At 53.0% G+C, this 21,248-nt stretch overlaps 1 protein-coding gene across 3 annotated transcripts; it reads right to left on the minus strand.

Annotated features, from left to right (window-relative positions):
• Positions 1-175: 175 nt before the first annotated feature.
• On the minus strand, positions 176-19,978 carry KHDRBS1 (KH RNA binding domain containing, signal transduction associated 1). 3 transcript variants are annotated; one of them, XM_068159277.1, is made up of 9 exons: positions 19,399-19,978; positions 11,090-11,217; positions 10,346-10,462; positions 8,028-8,174; positions 5,923-6,059; positions 4,808-5,027; positions 3,833-3,900; positions 3,481-3,539; positions 176-1,212 (listed from the first exon to the last, which is right to left on the minus strand). In XM_068159277.1, exons 1-9 carry the CDS (start codon positions 19,961-19,963, stop codon positions 1,121-1,123), a joined length of 1,533 nt encoding a protein of 510 aa, XP_068015378.1. In that variant the 5' UTR covers positions 19,964-19,978; the 3' UTR covers positions 176-1,120. The 3 variants fall into 3 exon arrangements, with proteins under 3 accessions (XP_068015378.1, XP_068015377.1, XP_068015376.1); XM_068159276.1 differs by having other exon boundaries at positions 176-1,218; XM_068159275.1 differs by lacking the exon at positions 176-1,212 and adding an exon at positions 1,225-2,405.
• Positions 19,979-21,248: the final 1,270 nt, after the last annotated feature.

The following is a 21,248-nucleotide window of genomic DNA, read 5'->3' on the forward strand; positions in this document are numbered from 1 at the left end:
AACTTTGTTTTTTTGTTGTTCTTTTGGTTTTTTACCCCCTCTAATTGTTTGGTTTTAAGTCAATTATTGTTGTTTTGTTTTTTTAAAGAAGAAAACCCAAAAAAACTATTTAATTTGTTTGGAGGATCCTTGGTATTAAGATTTAAAGTAAAGATTTCACCAGCAATTGGTTTGGTGGTTTTTTTTTGTTTGGGTTTGTTTTGGGTTTTTCTTTGTTTAAAGGGTGGTTTTGACACCTCGAGCTTACTTCTAAGCAACTACTGTTAACATTATGATGTTTTGTGGTCGGTTTTGGTTTTGGCTTTTTAATGCCTAATAAAAAACCCCTCCCCACCACCACCCTGAATTTTGAAATGTAGCCTACTTGGGGGATTCTGCAACTAGCAACTTTTAAGGGTTCCTCACCAAAAAAAAAAATATAAGAGTAAAATAATATAACAGCCAAACTTAAAAAGGTTAACAAACCCCTTAGGTTTCATAAGTGCTAAGCAAAGCATTGGAAACTAACATTTATTATGTGGTTTTTTTTTTTTTTTTGTTGTTGTTTTTTAACTCTAATTTTTTTTTTGTTGGATTTTTTTTTTGCTTTTTATTAAAAAAGGTACAGTTGTTCTTTTGGGGTTTTGTTTTTGTTTTTTTTTTTTAGCTAAACAACAGAGAAAGGAGAGGAGAAAAATATAAAAAAAAAAAAGGCAATCTCCACACTTGAAAATAAAGCAAAAGAAAGAAAAAAAAAGGGGAAAAAAAGAAAAAAAGAGAGGCACAAAAAAAAAAAAAGAGGAAAAAAACCAAAAGGAAATGAATTAAAAAGTCTGTCCTCTAAATCTCTATTTAACTCAGTTTTAAAAGACTACAGACAAGAAGCCAGAATGCAGAGGGATGAAGGGGGTGGGTGGGGTGGGGGTGGGGGTGAGGATGGACTGGGAGGGGGAGAAAAGAAAAGGGCCACAAAGAAAAACAGGGAGACAATTACTTGTCTGGTGTGGGTAAAGCAACAGGAATCCTGGGAGATACAAGAATCAGTAACAACTTGGGGGTTTTGGGGTGGTTTTTTTTGCTCATAATTGGTAGTTTGGTTTGGTTTTTTCCCTCCCTTCGTGGTTCTGTTATTTTTGGTGGTTCAATAACGTCCGTATGGGTGCTCTCTGTAGGCCCCTTTCACAGGCCTGGCTGGGGGGGCCTTCAGGGAGGGTCTGGTGCCATTCCAGTCATCTTGCCCTGTGGGAATAAGAACACAACAACAACACAAAAAAAAAACAAAACCCAAACAAACACCAAACCAACCAAAGAAAGAGAGGAGAGGAGGAAACAGAAGAGAAGAGAAAAGAGAGGAGGAAACAGAAGAGAAGAGAAAAGAGAGGAGGAAACAGAACAGAAGAGAAAAGAGAGGAGGAAACAGAACAGAAGAGAAAAGAGAGGAGGAAACAGAACAGAAAAAGAGGAGGAAAAAAAGAGAAAAAAGAAAAAGGGGGGGAAAAAGACAAAAAATAAAAAGGAGGGGGAAAAAAAAAAAGAAAGAGGTGTAGGATGGCAGCATGTCTGACTGGACTTCCAGACACCAGCCTGCTTCCAGATTTTTCTGTTCCTTCCCTTCTACAAGCACAGGAAAATACACAACCAGACAGCAGCTGCTGCCTCTTCAGAGCAGACACTGCTGGGGCTGGCCCTGCTGATGGGACACTACACACACCAGGACAACCCAAACCCTTCTGCTGCCACCAAATGCCAACAAAGTTCACTCCCCTCTTGACCCCTAGGTAGCTGATGTTCCAAATAGCCAAACTCAGCTTTCATTATGGGCTGGTGCTTGCACCACTCATACTTCCACACCTGCCTTTCCCTCCAGGTCCACCAGTTCATGAAAGCCAAGCCCAGCAGCCAGCCAAGGCTGTTCCTACCACCACGGAGCACATTCCCATTCTCTCAGACCCAATCTCCAGCCTGGCTCAACAACTTAGTTCTCTAATTCTGTTTCTGTGAAAGCAGAGACCAAAAGGAAATGACTGTGGATAAACAGATTAGCTGTGGCAACTTCATGCCAAGTATACAGTGAGCATTTTGGCCTTCACATCCCAGACACCACCACCACTCTCCTACCAAGTAGGAGGCACAAAGGCCTCTTTGTGCTGCCTGACGAACGCAGGCAACAAACCAAGCCATTGAAGGCAGGAGAGACAGCCAAGGGGAAAGACAGCAGCTGTCTGCTCCACTGCATCTTGGACTGGAAAAGCATCTCTGGTGAAGCACCTGAATGTGAACTCCTCAGGACTTAACTGCTACGAGGACAGGCTGAGGGAGCTGGGGGTGTCCAGCCTGTAGAAGGCTCCAGGGGAACCTCAGAGCTGCCTTCCAGTAGCTGAAGGGATCCTGCAGGAAGGCTGCAGAGGGACTTTTCCTGAGGATGTCTAGAGACAGGAGAAGGGGGAATGGTTTGAAGCTGAGGGAGAGCAGGGTTAGACTGGAGCTTAGCAAGAAGCTCTTCAGTATGAGGGTGGTGAGACTCTGGAATGGGTTGCCTAGGGGGGATGTGGATGTCCCCTCCATGGAGGTGTTCAAGGCCAGGTTGGATGAGGCCTCAAGCAACCTGTGCTGGTGGAAGGTGCCCCTGCCCATGGGAGGGGATTGGAACTAGATGACCTTCAAGGTCCCTTCCAACCCAAACCTTTCTATGGATCTATAAACTGCTCTCTCACAGCCCTAAGCTGACAGCTTCAGGCAATTCCAATTAGCTAAACCTCATGGACTGCTTGCAGATCTTGTTGACCCAAGCTGTTTCCCCCCCAAAGTGAGGCCTTTGTGTGACACTTAAATCCATTTCCCAAGCAAAGGTACAGTGTCAGTGAGCAGGTTTCAGAGCATAAGGAAGCAGATGGAACCATGTGCTCATCCAGCTCAACAAAACACAATCCCTGCAAACCAGATTCCAGCAAAAGCATCACTGTGGGTGGAAATCCAGAGCTCTTAAAATACTCTGAAGCCACAAGGGAAATGAAAAGATATTTCCACAGTTAAAAAAAAAGAAGGGGAATTTGAAAAAGCAGCAACTTTGGACAATCAAGCTAGGTAAGAACCTCAAAACCACAGAGTGCCTTTGGGTGTTCAGACCTGGAGGGTAGATTTAGACTTGCTATTAAGAAAGTGAGGGTGGGGAGGCACTGGAACAGGTTGCCCAGGGAGGTTGTGGATGATGATTCCTCCCTGGAGGTATTCAAGGCCAGGCTGGATGAGACCTTGAGCAACCTGGGCTGGTGGGGAGGTGTCCCTGCCCATGGCAGGAGGGTTGGAACTGGGTCACCTTTAAGGTCCCTTCCAACCCAAATCTTTAGGGCATCAATCTTCTACCATGAGAAACCCTTAAGGTTCTCCTCAAGCTTTTGCTCAGGGCATGGAGTGGAAAACACCTGGTAGGCCACAAGCAATTCCCAACCACTGTAGGTAATTCCCAGCTATATGCAGCCCCTTCCCAGTCAAGAGACATACCATAAGCTTCATAGGTATCCTGTGCCTCCCCATGTCCATAATCATAGTATTCTGTGTCCCTGGAAGAGCAATTAGGGTGATTACACACGGTGCTGAAATCACATTCCTCATCTGCACACAGCTTGCACCAACACTTGGAAAGCAAAAATGCCTCAACATGACTCATGGCCACGGTGTCCTGGAGTGTTATGGACACTGGGACACCCCCAAAAGGGATTTCCCAGGTAGATTCCAGTAGAATAAGGCACTCTCTGTACAGCTCAAGCTTAGAAATGTGTTTCCATTCCTTTAAAAGAAACAAAAGGATCCCAGGATGATGCATAAAGCTCAGGAACAGAGACAAGCAACTCACCCCTGGCCCTGGCTGTAGTAACCTTCATAGCCCTCATAGCTCTGGTCTGCATAGGCATCATCATAGCCCTGAAATGGATGATGGCATAAACAGTGTGAATGGAAGGACCAAAGGTTAAAGCCTGAGCAAGAGGAATGGCAAAACTGACTTCAGGCTACAGCTGCTCCCAGAAGAGCCTGGGAATCCTGGTCTGCCACAGGGGAGGGGCTCAAGGGTGGAGGCACAGGGAAAGGCCTCAATCACAAGACAAAGCTAACCAAGATCTCCTTGTGTCCTGTGGCATGGGGGGAATGAGCCACACCAATACTGACTGAGCAGAGTCATTTACATGTCCAAGGCTGCAGTTTGTCTGCACTACAAATCCACCTCCCAGGATGTGTTACCCACACCACAAGATCTACAGGTGGACCAATCCCAACCTATTCATTATTGATTGGTTTTGTGAGAGGTTTTTTTTCCATGTGGGGAAACATCACTATCTGTGAGGATTCCCCCAAATGCTGGGTGCATATCCAACCCAGCTGTCCTGCTGCTCCTTTAGAACACCAAGAGCAGGGGGGCCAAGAGAAGCTTGGCAGGAGGGTGATGCTTAGCTGCACAACTTAAAATCATCACCATGCTCATTCACAGATTCCCTTCAAGGACTTGGGGGCCAGGGAGAAACCTTTGGGGTTTCATGCTCAAAGAATTCCTCCTGCAGGAGGAGTGTGTGAGGTGGTGATTTTGAGGGCAAGCTGCAGCCTTGGGGGTACATTTCAGCTGAATAAACCCCACCATTCCCCTTGTATTTAGAACATCAGCAGTTCCTATGGGGACTAAAACGGCAGAGCAGGGCACCCAGCACCACACTAGGGACTGGTGGTCACTTCTCTGATGCCATCTCACTGCTTTTAGGCCTGATTTTAATGCATGGTCAGGTAGTAGGAATTGAAACAAAGAAAACCACCCCAAAGATTAAAAAAAAGAGTTTCTTACATATTCATCATAGGATTCTGGAGCAGGAGGAGGAGGAAGTGGTATCCTCTGGATGCCAGCTGCACGTGCTCTGGGGGTAGGAGCACCTCGTACTGCTGGGGGAGGAGGCACTCCCCGGGCTACAGCAGCTCCCCTGCCAATGGTGCCCCTCACTGGGGCTCCTCTCACAAGGGCTCCCCGAGGAGGAGGAGGAGGAGGGGGAGGACCAACCCCACGCCCCCTGAAAAGGAGACAGAAAGGACTGTGAAGAGCTCTGGCTGTGCTGCTGCTCCAGCTGAGCCCCGAGGGCAGCCCAGGTGCTTCTTACACCTGCTCTGAAATGCAGCAGCTTGATAAACAGAGAGTCCTCATCAGCTGAGCCATCAACTCTTCATCAAGAGCCCAAGCCCAGGAGCTGTTAATGCTCCTGCACTGCAGGATTCACAGAAACCTCTTCTGGGGTGAGGCCTCTGCTGCATCAGACACTGCACAGATGAAGACATAAATCTGACAGCAACCTCTGGCCAAACCATTTCTCTTGAGTTCATTTCAAGCAAGCCCCTGGCTCTAACCTGTAATGGCTGCTCCACCCCAGGCCTGTGAAGATCAGTGCTGAGATGAGCAGGGGCACTTCTGAGCTAAACACTCAGAAGCAAAGACCTTCTCCTTATGAAAGAGGTAGTGAAGCAAGAACTCCAGCAACAGCTTGATCACCAATTTCTCCCAGTGCCTTGACAGCAATGACAGAATAATGCCAGCCTCTAACTTTCCTGGGGAAGGTCACTTCAAACTGAAATTGCTGCTTCTGCTGAAGGCTCCAGAAGCAAACATGACCCCCATCAATCTACAGCATGGCTTTTTGCAGGCCAGTTGTTGAAAGGTTACTTCATGAAGCTACTGACTTCAGGCACCCAAAAGAAGACAGAAGACATCCCAGATTCCACCTCAAAACACACCAAAGGCTCGGTGCCAGCTGGCTGAGAGCATTGCAACACACAAGGCTGGAAAGCCATGGCCAAAAGCCAAGGTCAAGGCCAACAGCTGATGTGTGAGAACAAGGAGTGTGAGCCTCATCTGGCAGCACAAGCCTGAGCAGGATGCAACATTTCCAGGTCTGTGGGGTATGGGAAAGGTACCTTGGAACAGGTGGAGGTGGTGGTGGAGCTGCTCCCCTTCCCCTCACAGGGACTCCTCGGCCGCGAGCTGGCTCTGGGACACCGTTCAGATAGGAGAGCTCCAGGAACTGCTCCTGGCAGATATCATCCATCATGTCCTAAAACAGGGAGAGAGTCAGCTCCAAAGAACAGTTAACTAGCCAGCCTGGGCTCCAGGGTATCACCAGCTGCCACACAGGGATGGAAAATCACCTGAGAGTCCTAAACTCAAAGCTGCTGGTTAGCTGTACTGGGACCTGCACAGCAGGCAGCAGTGCACAGCTGCCAGCCTCCTCCAAACAGGCCAAGGGGGACACACCACCTGCATGCCCAGGCCCTGCACCGAGCACCACAGCTGGTCCCTGGGCAGAGGACCTCCCTCACGAGGGTTCTGGGGCTACCTGATGCTCAGCATCCCAGGGATGGCAGCAAGATGCCTTCCTTATAGTGGGCATCTCACTCCAAGAGGACACTGAAAGGCTGCAATGTGCCCAGGAAAGGGTAAATAAGCTGGTGAAGGGTCTGGAAAACAGGGCTGAGGGAACTGGGGTTGTAGAGCCTGGAGAAAAGGAGGCTGAAAGGAGATCTCACTGCTCTCTACAGCTCCCTGAAAGGAGGTTGGAGCTAGGTGGGGGTTGGTCTCCTTCCTAGTAACAAGCGATAGAATGAGAGGAGATGGCCTCAAGTTGCACCAGGGGAGGTTTAGATTGGGTATTAGGAGCCATTTCTTCCCTGAAAGGGTTCTCAAAGACTGGCACAGGCTGCCCAGGGAGGCTGTGGAGTCTCCACCCCTGGAAGTACTGAATAACTGTGTAGCTGTGGTGCTGAGGGACAAGGCTTAGCAGCAGACTTGGCAGCGTTGGGTTAATGGTTGGATTCAATGACCCAGGCCTTTTCCAGGCTAAATGACTCTGTGGCTCTTTGAGATTTATTTGCACATGGTGGAGAGTTGAGAGGTGAAGGCAGGCAAGACATCTCTCACCTTCAGCACCTCACAGCTCCCACTTAAAGTCGAGTGGCTGGCAGCGAGCCCACACAGCGGGAACCACTGACACGCTGAAGGATCAGGGCAGGCAGCAGCCTGCTGCAGAGTAAAGCCCCATTTGCAAACCCAGGCTGTCCTTCCCATTTCTTAGGCACTCAGCATGTGTCTGGCTCCACGAGGCTGTCTCCCCTCAGGGGATCTAGCTCTGAGAATCAGCACAGATCCCTGGTGGCCCTGCAGGAAGCCACGGGAGCCCACCCGTCCCCACCGCGCTCAGACAGGCTGGGCCTCGCTATGAGCATCTTCACGGTGCCATGGCAACGCCACAAAGCCAGGAGGCTCCTGCCAGATGTGTCTCCACAGCACTGCTGGCTTCCAGAGTGACTTCTCTGCCCATTTTCCCAAGTTTAACACACTGCTTGAAGGCAGCCACAGATAAGACACTTTAAATAGCAGGGCTGCACGCTCGCTTTAGCAAGCGGAGGTTTTGTACCTCCCAGGGGCTCCTTGAAGATGACCTCTCTCCTTCAAAGACACTCTGCAGAGCAATTTCTCCTCCTCTCTGTGTCAGACTCACAGAAATCACACAGTGCCCACATCCTTTTCCACACTTCCCTGCTGCCCACCCCTCCAGGGTTCCGCCTGCCCCTGGGATTTCAGGCGGAGTATTCTCAGCTCCCAGAACGCGGTGCCAGGGTACAGCCAGGTCTCTTCTCCCAGGGAACAAGCAGCAGGGATGAGGGGAAATGGCCTCAAGTTACAACAGGAAAGGTTTAGGTTGGACTCAAGGCATAAAAAGGTTGTCAAGCCCTGGAACAGGCAGCCCAGGGCAGGGGTGGAGGGAGTGAAAACCTGCGGAGATGTGGCACTGAGGGACGTGGTTTAGTGGGGGCCTTGGCAGCTTTGGTTAGACTTCACCTTGCAGATCTTTTCCAGCCTTTAGTAATTCTGTCACCTTAAGTATTAAACACAGATTTAATGCTCCAGGCCTTCCTCAACCACACCAAGTCCTGCAGCTCCAGCCTCAGGCTCTGCAAATCTTTCCCCATCTCCAACCCCTCAAGCTCCTCCTCGGAGGAGGAAAGGAGATGAAGGTACATACTGGGACGAGGAACTTCTTGACTTCTTCCATGGCATGAGCCATCAGAGCATAAGCTTCACAAGGGGGCCCAAAAACTTCAATGAAGACATGCAGATCCATGTTGAGGTGAGCATATTTGGGGTCCCCCCCTTTCCGCAGCTCCTCCTCCTGAAAGAGAGCAGAGCAGAGCAGAGCTTCCTCAACCCAAACAAGTGCAGAGAAACAGCTTTTAGCTTTCCCTGTCCTTCCCCACACCCCCACCCCAGGAAATGTCTGCCCCAGCATTCTGGCCATACCTGGACACAGATGATGCCAACATCCAGCTGCCACCTACACTTCACAGAATCAGGGAATTGTCAGGGTTGGAAGGGAGCTCAAGGCTCAGCCAGTCCCAACCCCCCTGCAATGGGCAGGGACACCTCACACCACAGCAGGTTGCTCACAGCCACCTCCAGCCTGGCTGCAAACACCTCCAGGGGTGAGGCTTCCACCACCTCCCTGGGCAACCTGTGCCAGTGTCTCACCACCCTCATGGGGAAGCACTTCTTCCTGACATCCAATCTGAATCTACCCATTTCTAGTTTTGTTCCAGTCCTATCCCTCCCTGACACCCTCAAAAGTCCCTCCCCAGCTTTCTTGGAGCCCCCTGCAGATCCTGGAAGGCCACAATTAGGTCTCCTCAGAGCCTTCTCCTCTCCAGACTGAGCAGCCCCAACTCCCTCAGTCTGTCCTCATAGCAGAGCAGCTCCAGCCTCCAGCCCTCTGCTCACCCTTGTGGCCCTGCTCTGGACACCTTCCAGCACCTCCAGATCCTTCCTCTAACAGAGGCTCCAGAGCTGGATGCAGTGCTCCAGGTGAAGTCTCACCAGAGCAGAGCAGAGGGGGAGAATCACCTCCCTGGCCCTGCTGCTGGCTATGCTTCTTCCTATCTCCTCAGAGCTGCCTTTCCAGGTGACTGATATTTCTGCCAATGCATTGACACCAGGCACTTTTTCTGCCCCCCCTAGAAGATTAAGCACCTGCAAGCTGTGCCCTTTCTCCTCAATGGAATGAGCTGGAGCTGCTCATTTCCACCTAGTGAAGGCTGATGCCTCAAAGCAGCTTCCTCTTAACTCCACTCTTTGATCCTGGTGTTAATGAGATGGCTTTAAGAATCCCAGAATGGCTCAGGTTGGGAAGGGACCTTAGAATTCATTCCAGCAACTCCTTCAAAGTCCTTCTCTGAAGGACTTTGTTTCCTCTCCAGAACAAAAACTAATAAGGAATAAAAGCTTTCTTTTTTCCCCCAGCTGCTCCCTCTGAAATCCTCAAATTCTCATGGTTCAGTGAAGATGTTGAAGCAGCATGGTCCTGAGCATCTTTAGTGAATCACAAAGTGCCAGGAGGGTTTGGCTTTTTTTTTTTTCTCCAGCAGGAAAAATGATAAGAATGTTTCTTCCCCTTCCTGCTCACTCCAAAGCTGTAACAGAGCTGGAACAATTCAGCTCTTCCCCTCATTGCCCTGAAAAGCTTTTGCCCCTCTGGCTTGTTTGTAAGCTTCATAAGGAGGACACAGAGCTGTTGGGAGTGAGTTCAGAGGGAGGTCACAAAGATGAGCCAAGGGCTGGAGCCCCCCTGCTATGAGGACAGGCTGAGGGAGCTGGGGGTGTTCAGCCTGGAGAGGAGAAAACTCCAGAGGGACCTCAGAGCTGCCTGCCAGGACCTGAAGGGATCCTGCAGGAAGGCTGCAGAAGGACTTTTCCTGAGGGTGTCTGGAGACAGGACAAGGGGGAATGGTTTGGAGCTGTGAGAGAGCTGAGTTAGACTGCAGCTGAGGAAGAAATTCTTCATAGGAAGGTGGTGAGACTGTGGAATAGGTTGCCCAGGCTGGCTGTGGATGCCTCCTCCTCAGGGTTCAGTATTCAGTATCATTCAGTATCACTAAGGTTGGAAGAGACCTCAAAGATCATCGAGTCCAACCTGTCACCACAGACCTCATGACTAGAGTAGGGAGGACACTACTGCCCACTGCAGGCTTGAACTCAAGACCTTCCAATTAAAGGTCTTATGCACTACCAACTGAGCCACAGCTGCCAAGGTCAGGCTGGGTATGGCCTTGGGCAGCCAAGTCTGGTGGAGAGGTGTCCCTGCCCGTGGCAGGAAGGTTGGAGCAGATAAATCTCTGAGGTCCCTTCCAACCTGAGCCATTCTGTGACTCCTGGAGATCATCCAGTCCAATCCTCCTGCCAGAGCAGGTTCACCAAAAGTCCCCCTTCCACCCCCCACCATGCTGGGGTTCTGTGACTGCCCCCAGCACACTGCAAGGCCTCAGGGGATGCTCTGAAGGGGGCTGCCCTCACCTTTGCCTTGTCTCGCATCGAGCCCTTCCCGAGCACGGAGATCTTAGCACCAGTTTCTTCCTGAAGCCTCTTGATGGTGTTGCCTTGAGGTCCCAAAATCTTCCCAACAAAGTTGAACTGTGAATGGAGAAAACAAACCAAACCCAACACCAAAGGAGAATGAGCTCCAGAGTTCAGAAGCCTTAAACTTAGCTTCCCTCCATGCTGTGCTGGCTGACAGAAGAACTGAATCACTCCCAGCTGCTCTTCACCTCACCAAAAAGCCAGGGGACCAAAGCAAAGGCACCAGAAAATGTGAGTCCCAGAACATCCTTTTTGAGGGGAAGAAACTAAACAAAACCAACCAACCAACCAACAGATCATCAAGTTAGATGAACTCCTGCAAAGTGTTCAATCTTAACATCCACTCTCCAGCAAAGCCTGAAGAGTTCAAGGAGCTCTTGACTGTAGAACTCAAAGCTCTACATCTGGAAGTGCCTCTTCCAGCCATAATGGAGCCCAGCTATGCTTGCTCCCCAAGTGTGAGAGATCAAGGAACCAGAGCCCACAAGCTTGCCCAGGAGAAACAGATTCCATGGAGACAGTGGGGCAGTGGCACAGCTGCTCCTGAGACTTTGACAGCTGCTAGCTCTGAGCCAGCCATCAAAACAAACCCCAGCCCCAAAACCAACCAAACCCACACCAAAACTCCACAGCAAACCAAGCAGACCCCAGAGGTTCAGGAAGCTCTCTTCTGGCCCTCACCTTGGGGTACTGTTTGACAGGTATCAGAACTCGTTCTTTCAGTTTCATGTTCTTGTGGGAAAACAAATCCAGGTAGTTCTCTTCCTCCTCCTTCTTGCTTGTCTCCCCCTTCTGAATTTTTTCAATCTCTACAACAAGATAAAAATAGGGCTGCTTACATTCCTCAAGCCAGCATCAGCTGGAGGGTTGGAATTAGGAGAGGACACCCCCACAACCCCCCCTCATTTCTCTGTCAACAGATGACCACCACTCAGCACTGCATTCATGGAGTCTGGATAGGCAGAGCCAACCTCAGCAGCGCCAACCCCAGCAGTGCCAGCCCACAGCCTGCCTCTTCTCTGCCTCCCTTCACACCTAGGAATTCCAGAAGGCCACAAAGGGGACACTGCACAAAAAGCAGAACCAACAGCAGAGAATGGTCTGCAAGAAACCTGCAGCAGAGAAAAGGAGGAAATTGCAAACACAGTTTTGCATCTTCCTTCTGCTGTGCCTCCCTCTAGCAGTCCCCAGGCTCCTGCCTCCACCACAAAGGCAGTGCCCTTGGGTGGGCTCCTGAAGCTACAACAAAACCAGCCCCAACCCCTCTGACCATTTCAGTATCTGGAGGGGACCTGCAGGCAGGCTGGGGAGGGACTGTTCAGAAAGGTCTGTGGGGATAGGATGAGGAGCAGTGGTTTGAAACTGGAGCAGGGGAGATTTAGGTTGGACACCAGGAGGAAGCTCTGCACAGTGAGGGTGGGGAGACACTGAACAGGCTGCCCAGAGAGGTGGCTGAGGCCCCATCCCTGCAGACATCCCAGGTCAGGCTTGCTGGGCCCCTGACCTGCTTGGAGATCTCCCTGCTGGCTGCAGGGGGTTGGACAAGATGCCCTCTGAGGGTCCCTTCCAACCTGCTGCACTCTGTGGTGGGAAGGAGGTGATGGGGCAGGGCTCAGAAGGCAGCACTGCAGAGCTGGGTGCAGGAACATGCCCTGCCAGCCTCCAGCTGGGCAAATCATTTCATGAGGCTGCAAATGTATTTCTCCCACCCCTCATGGGAGGTCCTGGGAAGGCAGAGATTTAACACTGCCCCATGTGGGTGAGGCCCTATCCCTGCAGACATTCAAGAGCAGACTGGATGTAGCCCTGGGCAGCCTGAGCTAGTTGGAGATGTCCCTGCTGCCTGCAGGGGGGTTGGACAAGATGACCTTTGAGGGTCCCTTCCATCCCTATGCAGTCTGTCACCCTGTGACTGCACACAGTCCTGCTGACACTGTTGGCCATCAGCACATCAGGCAAGTTCCCATGGCTGGAGCTGCTGAGCTGCTTTAGAGCTGTAATTCAGTTAGTGGTGCCAACAGACCTTGCCATCAGGAGCTGTAGATGAGGTGAAAACAATCCCAATAAAGGGAAGGCTGCCTGAGTGCCACTCCAGAGTGCAGCCTGGCTGATGAAAGTCTTATGAGCTTCATTTCATTAGAGGAAATGCACTTTCCTTTCTTTCTGACTGGGCTTCTGGAGTTGTAAGCCTCAGGCACACAGCCATAAAAGCAAGTGTCACAAGTCCTTAACTTGATTCAGGCACTGCAACAACTACACATCCTTTTTTCTTCCTCCCCCTCCTTTGTCTCTTAAAATAAGATTCTGATTTTTTAATGTCTGTTGTGAATTGGAGAGTCCTGGAAAAGCAGAGAGGCAGCCTCTGACTTGAAGTGAAGGCATGCTGCAGCCTCAGGAGGATCTGGAACAAAGGCCAAGCAACCTTCTGGAAGTAGGTCATGAAGGCAGGCTAATCAGGAACTGGTACACACACACCTCCTCCAGCCTGGCTGGAAATTCAGTGGTCACTGAGAGGTGGCTGGAGAGAGTCCTCTCTTCACAGCCAGCCCAAATGGATGAGAGCCTGTCCCTGGAGACACTCAAGATCAGGCTTGGTGTAGCCCTGGGCAGCCTGGTCTGGTTGGAGCTGTCCCTGCTGAGTGCAGGGGGGTTGGACAAGCTGCCCTTTGAGGATCCCTCCCAACCTAAATGCAAGCCCTGACTGAGTATCTTCAAGGCAGGCACTTTCAGCAGAGGCTCTCAGAGGCATGACTGCACCTCCCTTTGCACAAGGGGAACCCTGCACACCTTGCAGAGGAACACAGCCCCCAGCTGACTGGGTTTTATGTTCCAGGAGCAGCCCAGCCAGGAAGGATTTTTATTTCCTGCTCAGCACTAGACAATGATCTCCCCCAAATTTGGAGCCAACCCATTATTAGCCACCTCCAACCACTTGTGAAGCATTTGCACTCTTTGGCCTGAGAAAGAGATTGGTCACACCATGCTCAGCCATCACAAATTACCAGCTCCAGATGCTTAGCAGGAGAGGAGCACGACCTCACAGATTAAATTGTGCCATTGCCCCAGCAAACCCAAGAGCTATAAATATCTCCTCTGAGCTGAAAAAGCTCTGAATGCAACTTCTCACATCTCAGGGGGAAAGAGAGACAGTTAGCCAAGATGATATCCATAAGTGGATTAAAGCTGCAAGACACAGCTGAAACTGAAGACTGCTTTGTCACTGCCAGAATGGAAAGAGGGCAGCTGCAAGATCTTGGTGCTTCCTGCCATGTCTGTCCAGGTCAGGAGCTTTGCTGTGGCCACAGTGGTCATGATTTCAGTTTGAGAAGACTGGACTGTCAGATACAACTTGGCCCTTCATCCACCTGCTGAGCACAAGGGTGGCCAGGAGCCAGCAGCGTGTCCTTGGGGCCAAGAAGGCCAATGGCATCCTGAGGTGGATCAGAAGGCCTTGTGGTGAGTAGGTCAGAGAGGTTCTCCTGCCACTCTGCTCTGCCCTGCTGAGGCCACAGCTGGAATATTATGTCCAGGTCTGGGCCCCTCAGCTCAGGAAGGGCCTCAGGGAACTGCTTGAAAGAGTGCAGCACGGAGGCACAGAGCTGCTGCAGGCAGGGGAAGTTTGCTTTAAAAGCAAATGATTCTTCTAAAGACATGAGGGGGGGAAAAAAGACACCCCCCCAAAAGAAGACCAAAGTTCAAGCACTGTAAAATGTATGAGAGGAGGTTCAGAGCTGGCTGCCCTGGGTGGCTTTAGGGAGGGGTTTGACTTTCAGCTCTAAGAACAAAGGATTAAGATTTGGGAGCTGAAGGTTGCCTTGGTGGCTTTGTCCCTGCTCAGGCAGAGCTTCAGGCTCCCTCATCCAATGTGATCACCTCTCAACTATTTTGGCTCTCTGAAGCCAGCAAGTTTATTTCTTCAAGCCCATTCTGAATGCTAACAAGAAATGTTTCCTACACATGGCAGGAATTAAAGCACCCCAAAGCCCTTCTTGATGTAAATTAACACTACCCAGAGGCATCCTCTACCTTGCCAAAGCACAATGCAGTCAGAGGTCAGGCTCTGCACACCAGTGACTCACAGCTGACATCAACCACACAGCAGAGTTCACTCAGCCTCCTGCAGCAGCTGCACCTGGGAATCACTCTGGGAGGGCAGCAAATCATTAACCATTTGCTAAACAGCAGATCCACTCTCACCAAGCCTTCAGAGGAAATCTAAGGCACAGAAGAAACCTTGAAGAGCAGAGAAACTCATTCCCAAACCTGCCTGGAGGCTGTCCTGGGCAGCCTGCTCTAGGGGAACCTGCCCTGGCAGGGGGAGGGGTGGACTGGATGATCTCCAAAGGTCCCTTCCAGCCCCCAGAACTCTGTGATTCTGTACCTTGAAGCTCTGCAGCTTTGGGGATGGAGCTCAGTGTGGGTGACTTCACAGTCCCCCTTCAGAATGAACTCCAAGTCTGGGGGTTGGACAAGATGACCTTTGGGAGTCCCTTCCAACCTGAGGCAATCAATCAGTGAAATAGGTGTGGAGGAGGACTGCAAACATCTCAGTTGCAACATGTCCTGCCAGCAAGAGGGGCTGGACCAGATAATCTCCAGGGGTCCCTTCCAGAGGTCCCTGCCAGTCTGTGACTTGAAGTCCTGCAGCTCTGGGGACAGAGCTCAGTGTGGGTGCCCTTGCAGTCCCCTTCACACCTGCAGAAGGAACTCCAAGTCTGGAAAGAGGTGTGGAGGAGGGCTGCAAACATGCCCCTTCCAGCATGTCCTACTGCTCTGGATTCCAGCCTTATCTGCCCTGCATTCTGGCACATCAGCTTCCCGACCTGAGGCAGCACTGAACCCCCAGGGGTAGCAGTTTGTCAGACCACTTACTGCTAGGAAGGAGCAGCACACCTGGAGGGGTGAAGCATGCCTCCCGTCAGAGGTGCAGCAGCAGAAGGTTACCTTCTTGCCAGGGGGAAGGGCAGCAGGCTGGCAGCATTGTGTGGCAGAGGTTTCCAGGGCTTCATGGGGGGCAGTGATTGCATTGTCTCAGCAGAAGTCCTAAGGGGCAGGTAAAGGGGGTTGGTAACGCTGCTGCTCGACCAGGAGGAGGCTAAAGCAGCCACAGTGCCGCTCCTGAGCTAAGCCCAGGCTCCTCCTTGACAAAAAGAAAACTCAACCCTTGTCCTGCAGCACACTTGTGGCTCTGCAAGCAGTGACACTTTCTGGGGACTCACAGCACTGAGAGCATTACTTTAGCAGCATGGTAACACTGACCCCATGCCCCCAAAGCCAACAGAGACCCTCACCTAAAACCCACAAGAATTTGGGGATGGGAGCCTCTGGAAGAAAGCAGAGCTCCCTCCTTCCCACACTGCTGCTCCCCAGCTGGTTGGACTCCCAAGGGGAGGAAGCAGGGACCTGTTCCTGGATGGATTTTGGCAATAGTGGAAGCTGCAGAATTTGGCAAGCCCTAAGCCCAGCCCTTCCCTCCTGCTTTCTGCTGAAATAACTCCCCCCACCCCTCCAGCTTCTACACTAGGATTCATCTGCAGGCAGCTCTGCACTGGGAAGGGAGGGGATTGCCACCAGCACAGGGCATGGGGAAGAAAAGGAAAGCCTGGAGGTGAGCTGTGGGAAATGGCACAGAGGAGAAAGCCTGGAGGTGAGCTGTGGGAAATGGCACAGAGGAGAAAGCCTGGAGGTGAGCTGTGGGAAATGGCACAGAGGAGAAAGCCTGGAGGTGAGCTGTGGGAAATGGCACAGAGGAGAAAGCCTGGAGGTGAGCTGTGGGAAATGGCACAGAGGAGAAAGCCTGGAGGTGAGCTGTGGGAAATGGCACAGAGGAGAAAGCCTGGAGGTGAGCTGTGGGAAATGGCAGGGGCAGGAGAGGCTCTGGGGACAGGAGGAGGCAGGGTCACAGCAGTGACAGGCACCAGCAGCTCGTGGTGTTGGCATGGCTTAGCAAGGTATACACTGACAAATGCAACAGGGAAAGGTTATTAGCACATCACAGCCTGTGACAGCTGGGCACAAGTTCAAGGTGGCAGTTACAGCTCCTTTGAGGGGTAGGAGATATGCTCAGAAACACAGAAACTGAGATAATCTTCTCCATTTCAGGACAGCCTGAACTCCACACAAAGCAAGCTTCAGGACCTTGTACTGCTCTGGGTTACATCCAGTTTCTCATCACCCCTGTGACCTCAGCCCATCTCTAATCCCACTGCTTGGCTCCTTGGCAAGTCACCCTTGTGAGGCCACCACCCAGCATCTGACATTCCCATACAGCCCATTTCCCTTCCTTGGAACACACAACTGGAGGAGCCTGGCCTGAGAACCAGCCCCTCTGGGCAACAGAAGGCTCTGCTGAGGAGGCCTCCAACACCTCCCTGCTTTGCAGTGCTTTGCTCTGACTCCAACTGCTCAGTGCTCCATCCCTTCATGGGTCCTTCTTTGTGTCTGAACCCACCCACCTCCACCCCTCCTCACCACTCCACGCTTCTGGGGATGTTAAGGGCTGCACTTAACATAAGGACCAACAAGATGTGAGCTACAGAGACCCGCTGGTGGAATGAGAGGGCTCACAGGCCCACCTGCAGCAGAGGAGGCTCAGAGACAATCAGCACCTCACTGGGACTTCATTAAATAAAGCCAGTGAAGATTACCCTAAGGATTTGGAAAGGGAACTCTGCACCTAGGTACCACATCAGGGGACATCTCCCACCTCTCCACTGCACACAAGCAGAGAGGATTCTGCCTTTCAAAGCATCAGCATTTCCCCTCCCCACAGCAGCTGGGAAGGGCACGAATCAAAGGCAGGCAAAGGGACCCCAAAAGCAGAGAGGAGGAAACCTGCCAAAGGGTGCCAGAAATCCCAGTTTGCAGTCTGTGTTCAGGCTGCTGAGCACCACAAGCCTGAAGGGCAGCCACTTCCCTGCCTCTCCATCACAAAGCACATCCTCCAGACTCGGTCTCCCGTCCCTGTGCTGCCCTTCAGCTGGCTCCTAAACAACACTGAGGATTTTTTTTTTCCCTCCAGAGCTGCTGAGCAGCTTTAGAACCACAAAAAAAAAAGTATTTGGGATTCTTTATCTTTTTATTTATTTATTTTAACAGATAGTTGTTAAAGCAGCAGCTGAACCCACACAGGGATCTCTCCCAGAGGCAGGCAGGACGAGCAAATTCCACTCCTGAGGAGGGGCTGGAGCAGGAATACTGCTGACACTCAAGAATCAGTTCTCCCTTTGTCTGGAAGTCATTTTGCTCAAGCTGTGCTGGCCATATGCATGAAACACTTCGGTCCAGGCCTAAATTCCACAGCAAGCTTCACAGCAGCTTCTGCAACACAACATCCCCAAAGGGTGGGCACAGCAGCAGGGACATTTTGAGCCCTCCAGAGCAGTTTGGAGTCACCTGTGCAAAGGGATTCAGCCACCTAAACAGCTAACATCTAAACTGCAGCTCCTTCCTCACAAGCTTCCTGCTCAGCTCAGTCTGAATTTGGGCTGCTGGTGAAGGCTCCCCAAAGGGCAGAGATTTTTCCACACACCCAAAGTGAGCAGGAAGCAGCTGGAACTCTTCCAGTGATCCATCTGGAGCCTCACAGAGCTGCAGGCTGCTATCAGTAACGTTGAAAACGAACGTAAAAACCCTCATCAATCCTTGTTCCCCCGAAGCACTGCTAAGTGGGGCTGAGAACCTCCTCCTTTGTGCAGGAAATCAGCCAGCTCCTCAGGTTTCATTGCCCTGGGAAGCATTATCACCGCGCTGCGGAGCATCAGCTGGCTAAAAGGCTTTTGTTAATGAAAAGCATTAAATTCTCAGCAAATCGGATTATAAAACTCATTTATTTAGATCAAGATGCCCGAGAGTGAAGCCAAGTTCCACCTCCCCCCCGTTCCCCCCCAACCCCGCCCGACCCCGTGATGCTACCCCTCGGCTCCTCACACACAATGGGAGGCAGCAATTCCCCAAGGATTCTTCCCTACGGTAGAGGAGGTGCTAATAAAACCCTCTAGCCCCGCAGCAGTTGTGGCAACACCACTCATTTCCACGACCCCGAAACCTTCAAATCAGTTTGAAAAGCAGAGCACACTCCGCTGCTCTGCCGCGGAAATCCGAGCGCAGCCTCACGCCGGGTACCCTCCCCGCTCCTCACTACACTCACGCACAGAAAGCTGGAAGCGGTAGGAAATATTTTAAGTCATTCCCATCTGTTTCAGCTGACTGCCGTGTCTGGGGGCAGCTGAACCTACTCGAGAGAAAGGGAGAGAGAGGGAGCGCCAGGGAACGCGGGCGCAGCAGCAGCTGCTCCGGGGAGGCAGTCAGAACGCCAGGCGGTTGGGCAGGGATGGGGAAGGAGGAGGCTTGGTCTGGGCACAGAACAAAGACTGCCATTTCCATCGCCTCTTTAGGCTCAGCAGAAACGCGAACCAAGCTCTAACAGCCTTTATGGGAAGGGAAAACCAAACCAAAGCGATCGCAAACCGTGCCGCACAAGGGACTCAAGCAGACGCTCAATGGACAATCTCAGGTTAATTTATCCTTCCCCTGCTCTCCCCCCACCCAGGGATGGAAGGGGCCGGTATGACGGCACGCCGTGGGTTAAAAAGGAACTTCTGGGTCTGCGTTTCTTCTCCCAGCCCAAGCCCTCCATTAAGCACGGGGCTAAACAGAGAAAAATCTCTCGTCTTCCAACCCCCCAGATTTCATCTCGCACCGGGCAGGCCAGTTAGACTGGACCGGCGCAGGGGCCGCCGCCGCCTCCCCACCTCCCCTGCTTCCCCCGGGAGCTGCCCGCCGCCGTCCCAGCGACCCGGGGCGTGTGAGGGTCCTTCAATAATCTTGCGGCACAAGGCGTTTAGCAGGAGCTGCCTCCGGTCCTACCGGCCCCACGGAGCTCGTGGGATACCGCGTCCACTCCACCGCGACCGGAGAACACCTGTCCGTCCCACCGCGCCTGGAAGCGCCCTGCACGGGGCCGTCCCGCCCTCCCCGGCCCCCGGTACCTGCTGTGAGGAGCTGCATGGCGTGCGTGAAGGACGGGTCGAGGCTGTCCTTCTCGGCCATCAGCTCGGGCAGATACTTGTTCTCGGGCTCCATCTTGACAGAGGACCCGCTCAGCAGCGGAGCGGGATTGCCAGAGGAGGCCTGACCGGACGAGCCGCCTGCCGTAGAGCTGGGCGGCAGAAGCGGTGGCGGCTGCGCCCCGCTAGCGTTCCCACGGCCCCCCCCTCCACGGGCCAGTCGCCGCTGCTGAGCACCCCCTTGGCGGGCGCCACCGGGGCCCGGCCCGCGGCCCATACGGCCGGCGGGGTCATCGCGGCGCTGCATAACGCGGGGACGGAGCGCTGGTGGCGGCGGTAGGGGCAGCGGGGCGGGCGCGGAGTGGAACGGGCCAAGCAACGGTGCCACACCGACCGCCGCAGCGCCACGGCCGGAAATGAAGGAGCGGAAGTCCCGTCCCTCCGTCTCCGTCGTCTCGTTTTCCCTCCCGCCTCCCGCGCGCCGACCCACGCGCAGGGACGCAGCAGCCGCTCGGCTCCCACTGCGCAGGAGTAGATCTGGCAGCATAACATTAGTCACAGCCGCGCGAAAATGAGTCCCCAGCGCCGTCACGGCGCATGCGCCGGCGCTGTCCGCGCCAGAACAAAGCGGCTTCGCGCATGCGCCCTCAGCCTTTCCGCCAGGCGGCGGCTCTGAGGCGCGAAGCGCTGCGCGGGCCTGGGCTGTGGTGGGGAAAGGCTGCAGGCCGGAGAGGAAGAGGGGCAGCGCAGCAACCCCCGGCGGGCCTCTGCAGCCATGGTAAGCCACCACGGCCTGTCTCAAGAGCTGAGCCTGCAGCCCCGCTTGTGCCTTGGATGGCGGTACAAGGCTTTGGCAGGGCACGTGTGGGAGTTGAGCCTTCCTCCTGTCTTCACAGCCCTGTTTCGTGGTACAAAGCCTTGGTAGTACTATGAGGGAGCTGAGCCTGCCTACTTTTGCCTTTCCAGCCCTGAGCTGTCCTACAGGACTTTGGCAGGGTCTGCGTGGGAACAGAGTCTTCCTGCACTTGCTCTTGCAGCCCTGCTCTGTGGTACAGTCAAGCCCTCGGTGTGCTTGTCAGGCTGGCTCCATTCTGTTGTGTGGCTCTTTGCAGAGAACAGTTAACTCCCATGTGGTATGTCACGTTGTGCAGCGTTGGAGAGAGAAGAGTCTTGTGGGCTATAGTTATCAAAGAACTCCAGTTAAAGGTGCTGGGGTGGAGCTAGTGGGAAATGGCTTGTCTGCACAGTCTTGAAACCCCTCAAAGTGTCCACCCGCTCTCTGGGCCAGACCGGTGGCAGCAACGGCGCCCACAGGTCCGGTCCGTCTGTCCCGCGGCTCTGTCCTTGCTTAGCTCCCTGGGTTTGTCCTGGGAAAAGGACACCTCGGCCCATGGTTACAAGGGACCAATAAAGGCTAACCTGGCTATCCTTAGCGATCTCTGAAAGTCATTCTCATCCCGTGGACAACCATTCGCTTCAACCGAGAGCGCGGAGCGGCCGCAGAGCCAGCTGCGTGCTGCCCCGCTGCTCCCCACGGCCGCGGCACCCGTTTTCCAGGCGGGAACGGTAAGCCGCCCCCCTGCTCCCGGCACGGGACGCGGCTTCTGGAGCAGTTACACAAAGCACCATCGCATCCTCGCTGACAGCTGTCCGGTGCCGGTGCGGCCGGGGGAAGCGGAAGCGGTGGGAACCGGCGGGAACCGGCGGGTGGGCCGAACCATTGAGCTTGGCCGAAGGGGAATGCGGACTGTACCACTGCGGCTGTGCTCCGGGGGTGGCGGCAGGGCCCGCGTGCACGTGTGGCCGGAGGACCAGTCCAAGAAGGGCGGCGG

The sequence above is a fragment of the Melanerpes formicivorus genome, unplaced genomic scaffold (assembly GCF_026170545.1).
Source record: "Melanerpes formicivorus ecotype bairdi unplaced genomic scaffold, bMelFor1.0.p_v2 SCAF_45, whole genome shotgun sequence".
NCBI classification, from domain to species: domain Eukaryota; kingdom Metazoa; phylum Chordata; class Aves; order Piciformes; family Picidae; genus Melanerpes; species Melanerpes formicivorus.

Coding starts and splice junctions, on each gene's coding strand:
- KHDRBS1 (XM_068159275.1), bottom strand. CDS start 19,963: ATGCTGCCAGATCTACTCCTGCGCAGTGGGAGCCGAGCGGCTGCTGCG. Junction 5,028..5,922: donor CCACCTCCACCTGTTCCAAG/GTACCTTTCCCA, acceptor TCTCCTTTTCAG/GGGGCGTGGGGTTGGTCCTC. Junction 2,406..3,480: donor GGATACCTATGAAGCTTATG/GTATGTCTCTTG, acceptor TCCTGTCTCTAG/ACATCCTCAGGAAAAGTCCC.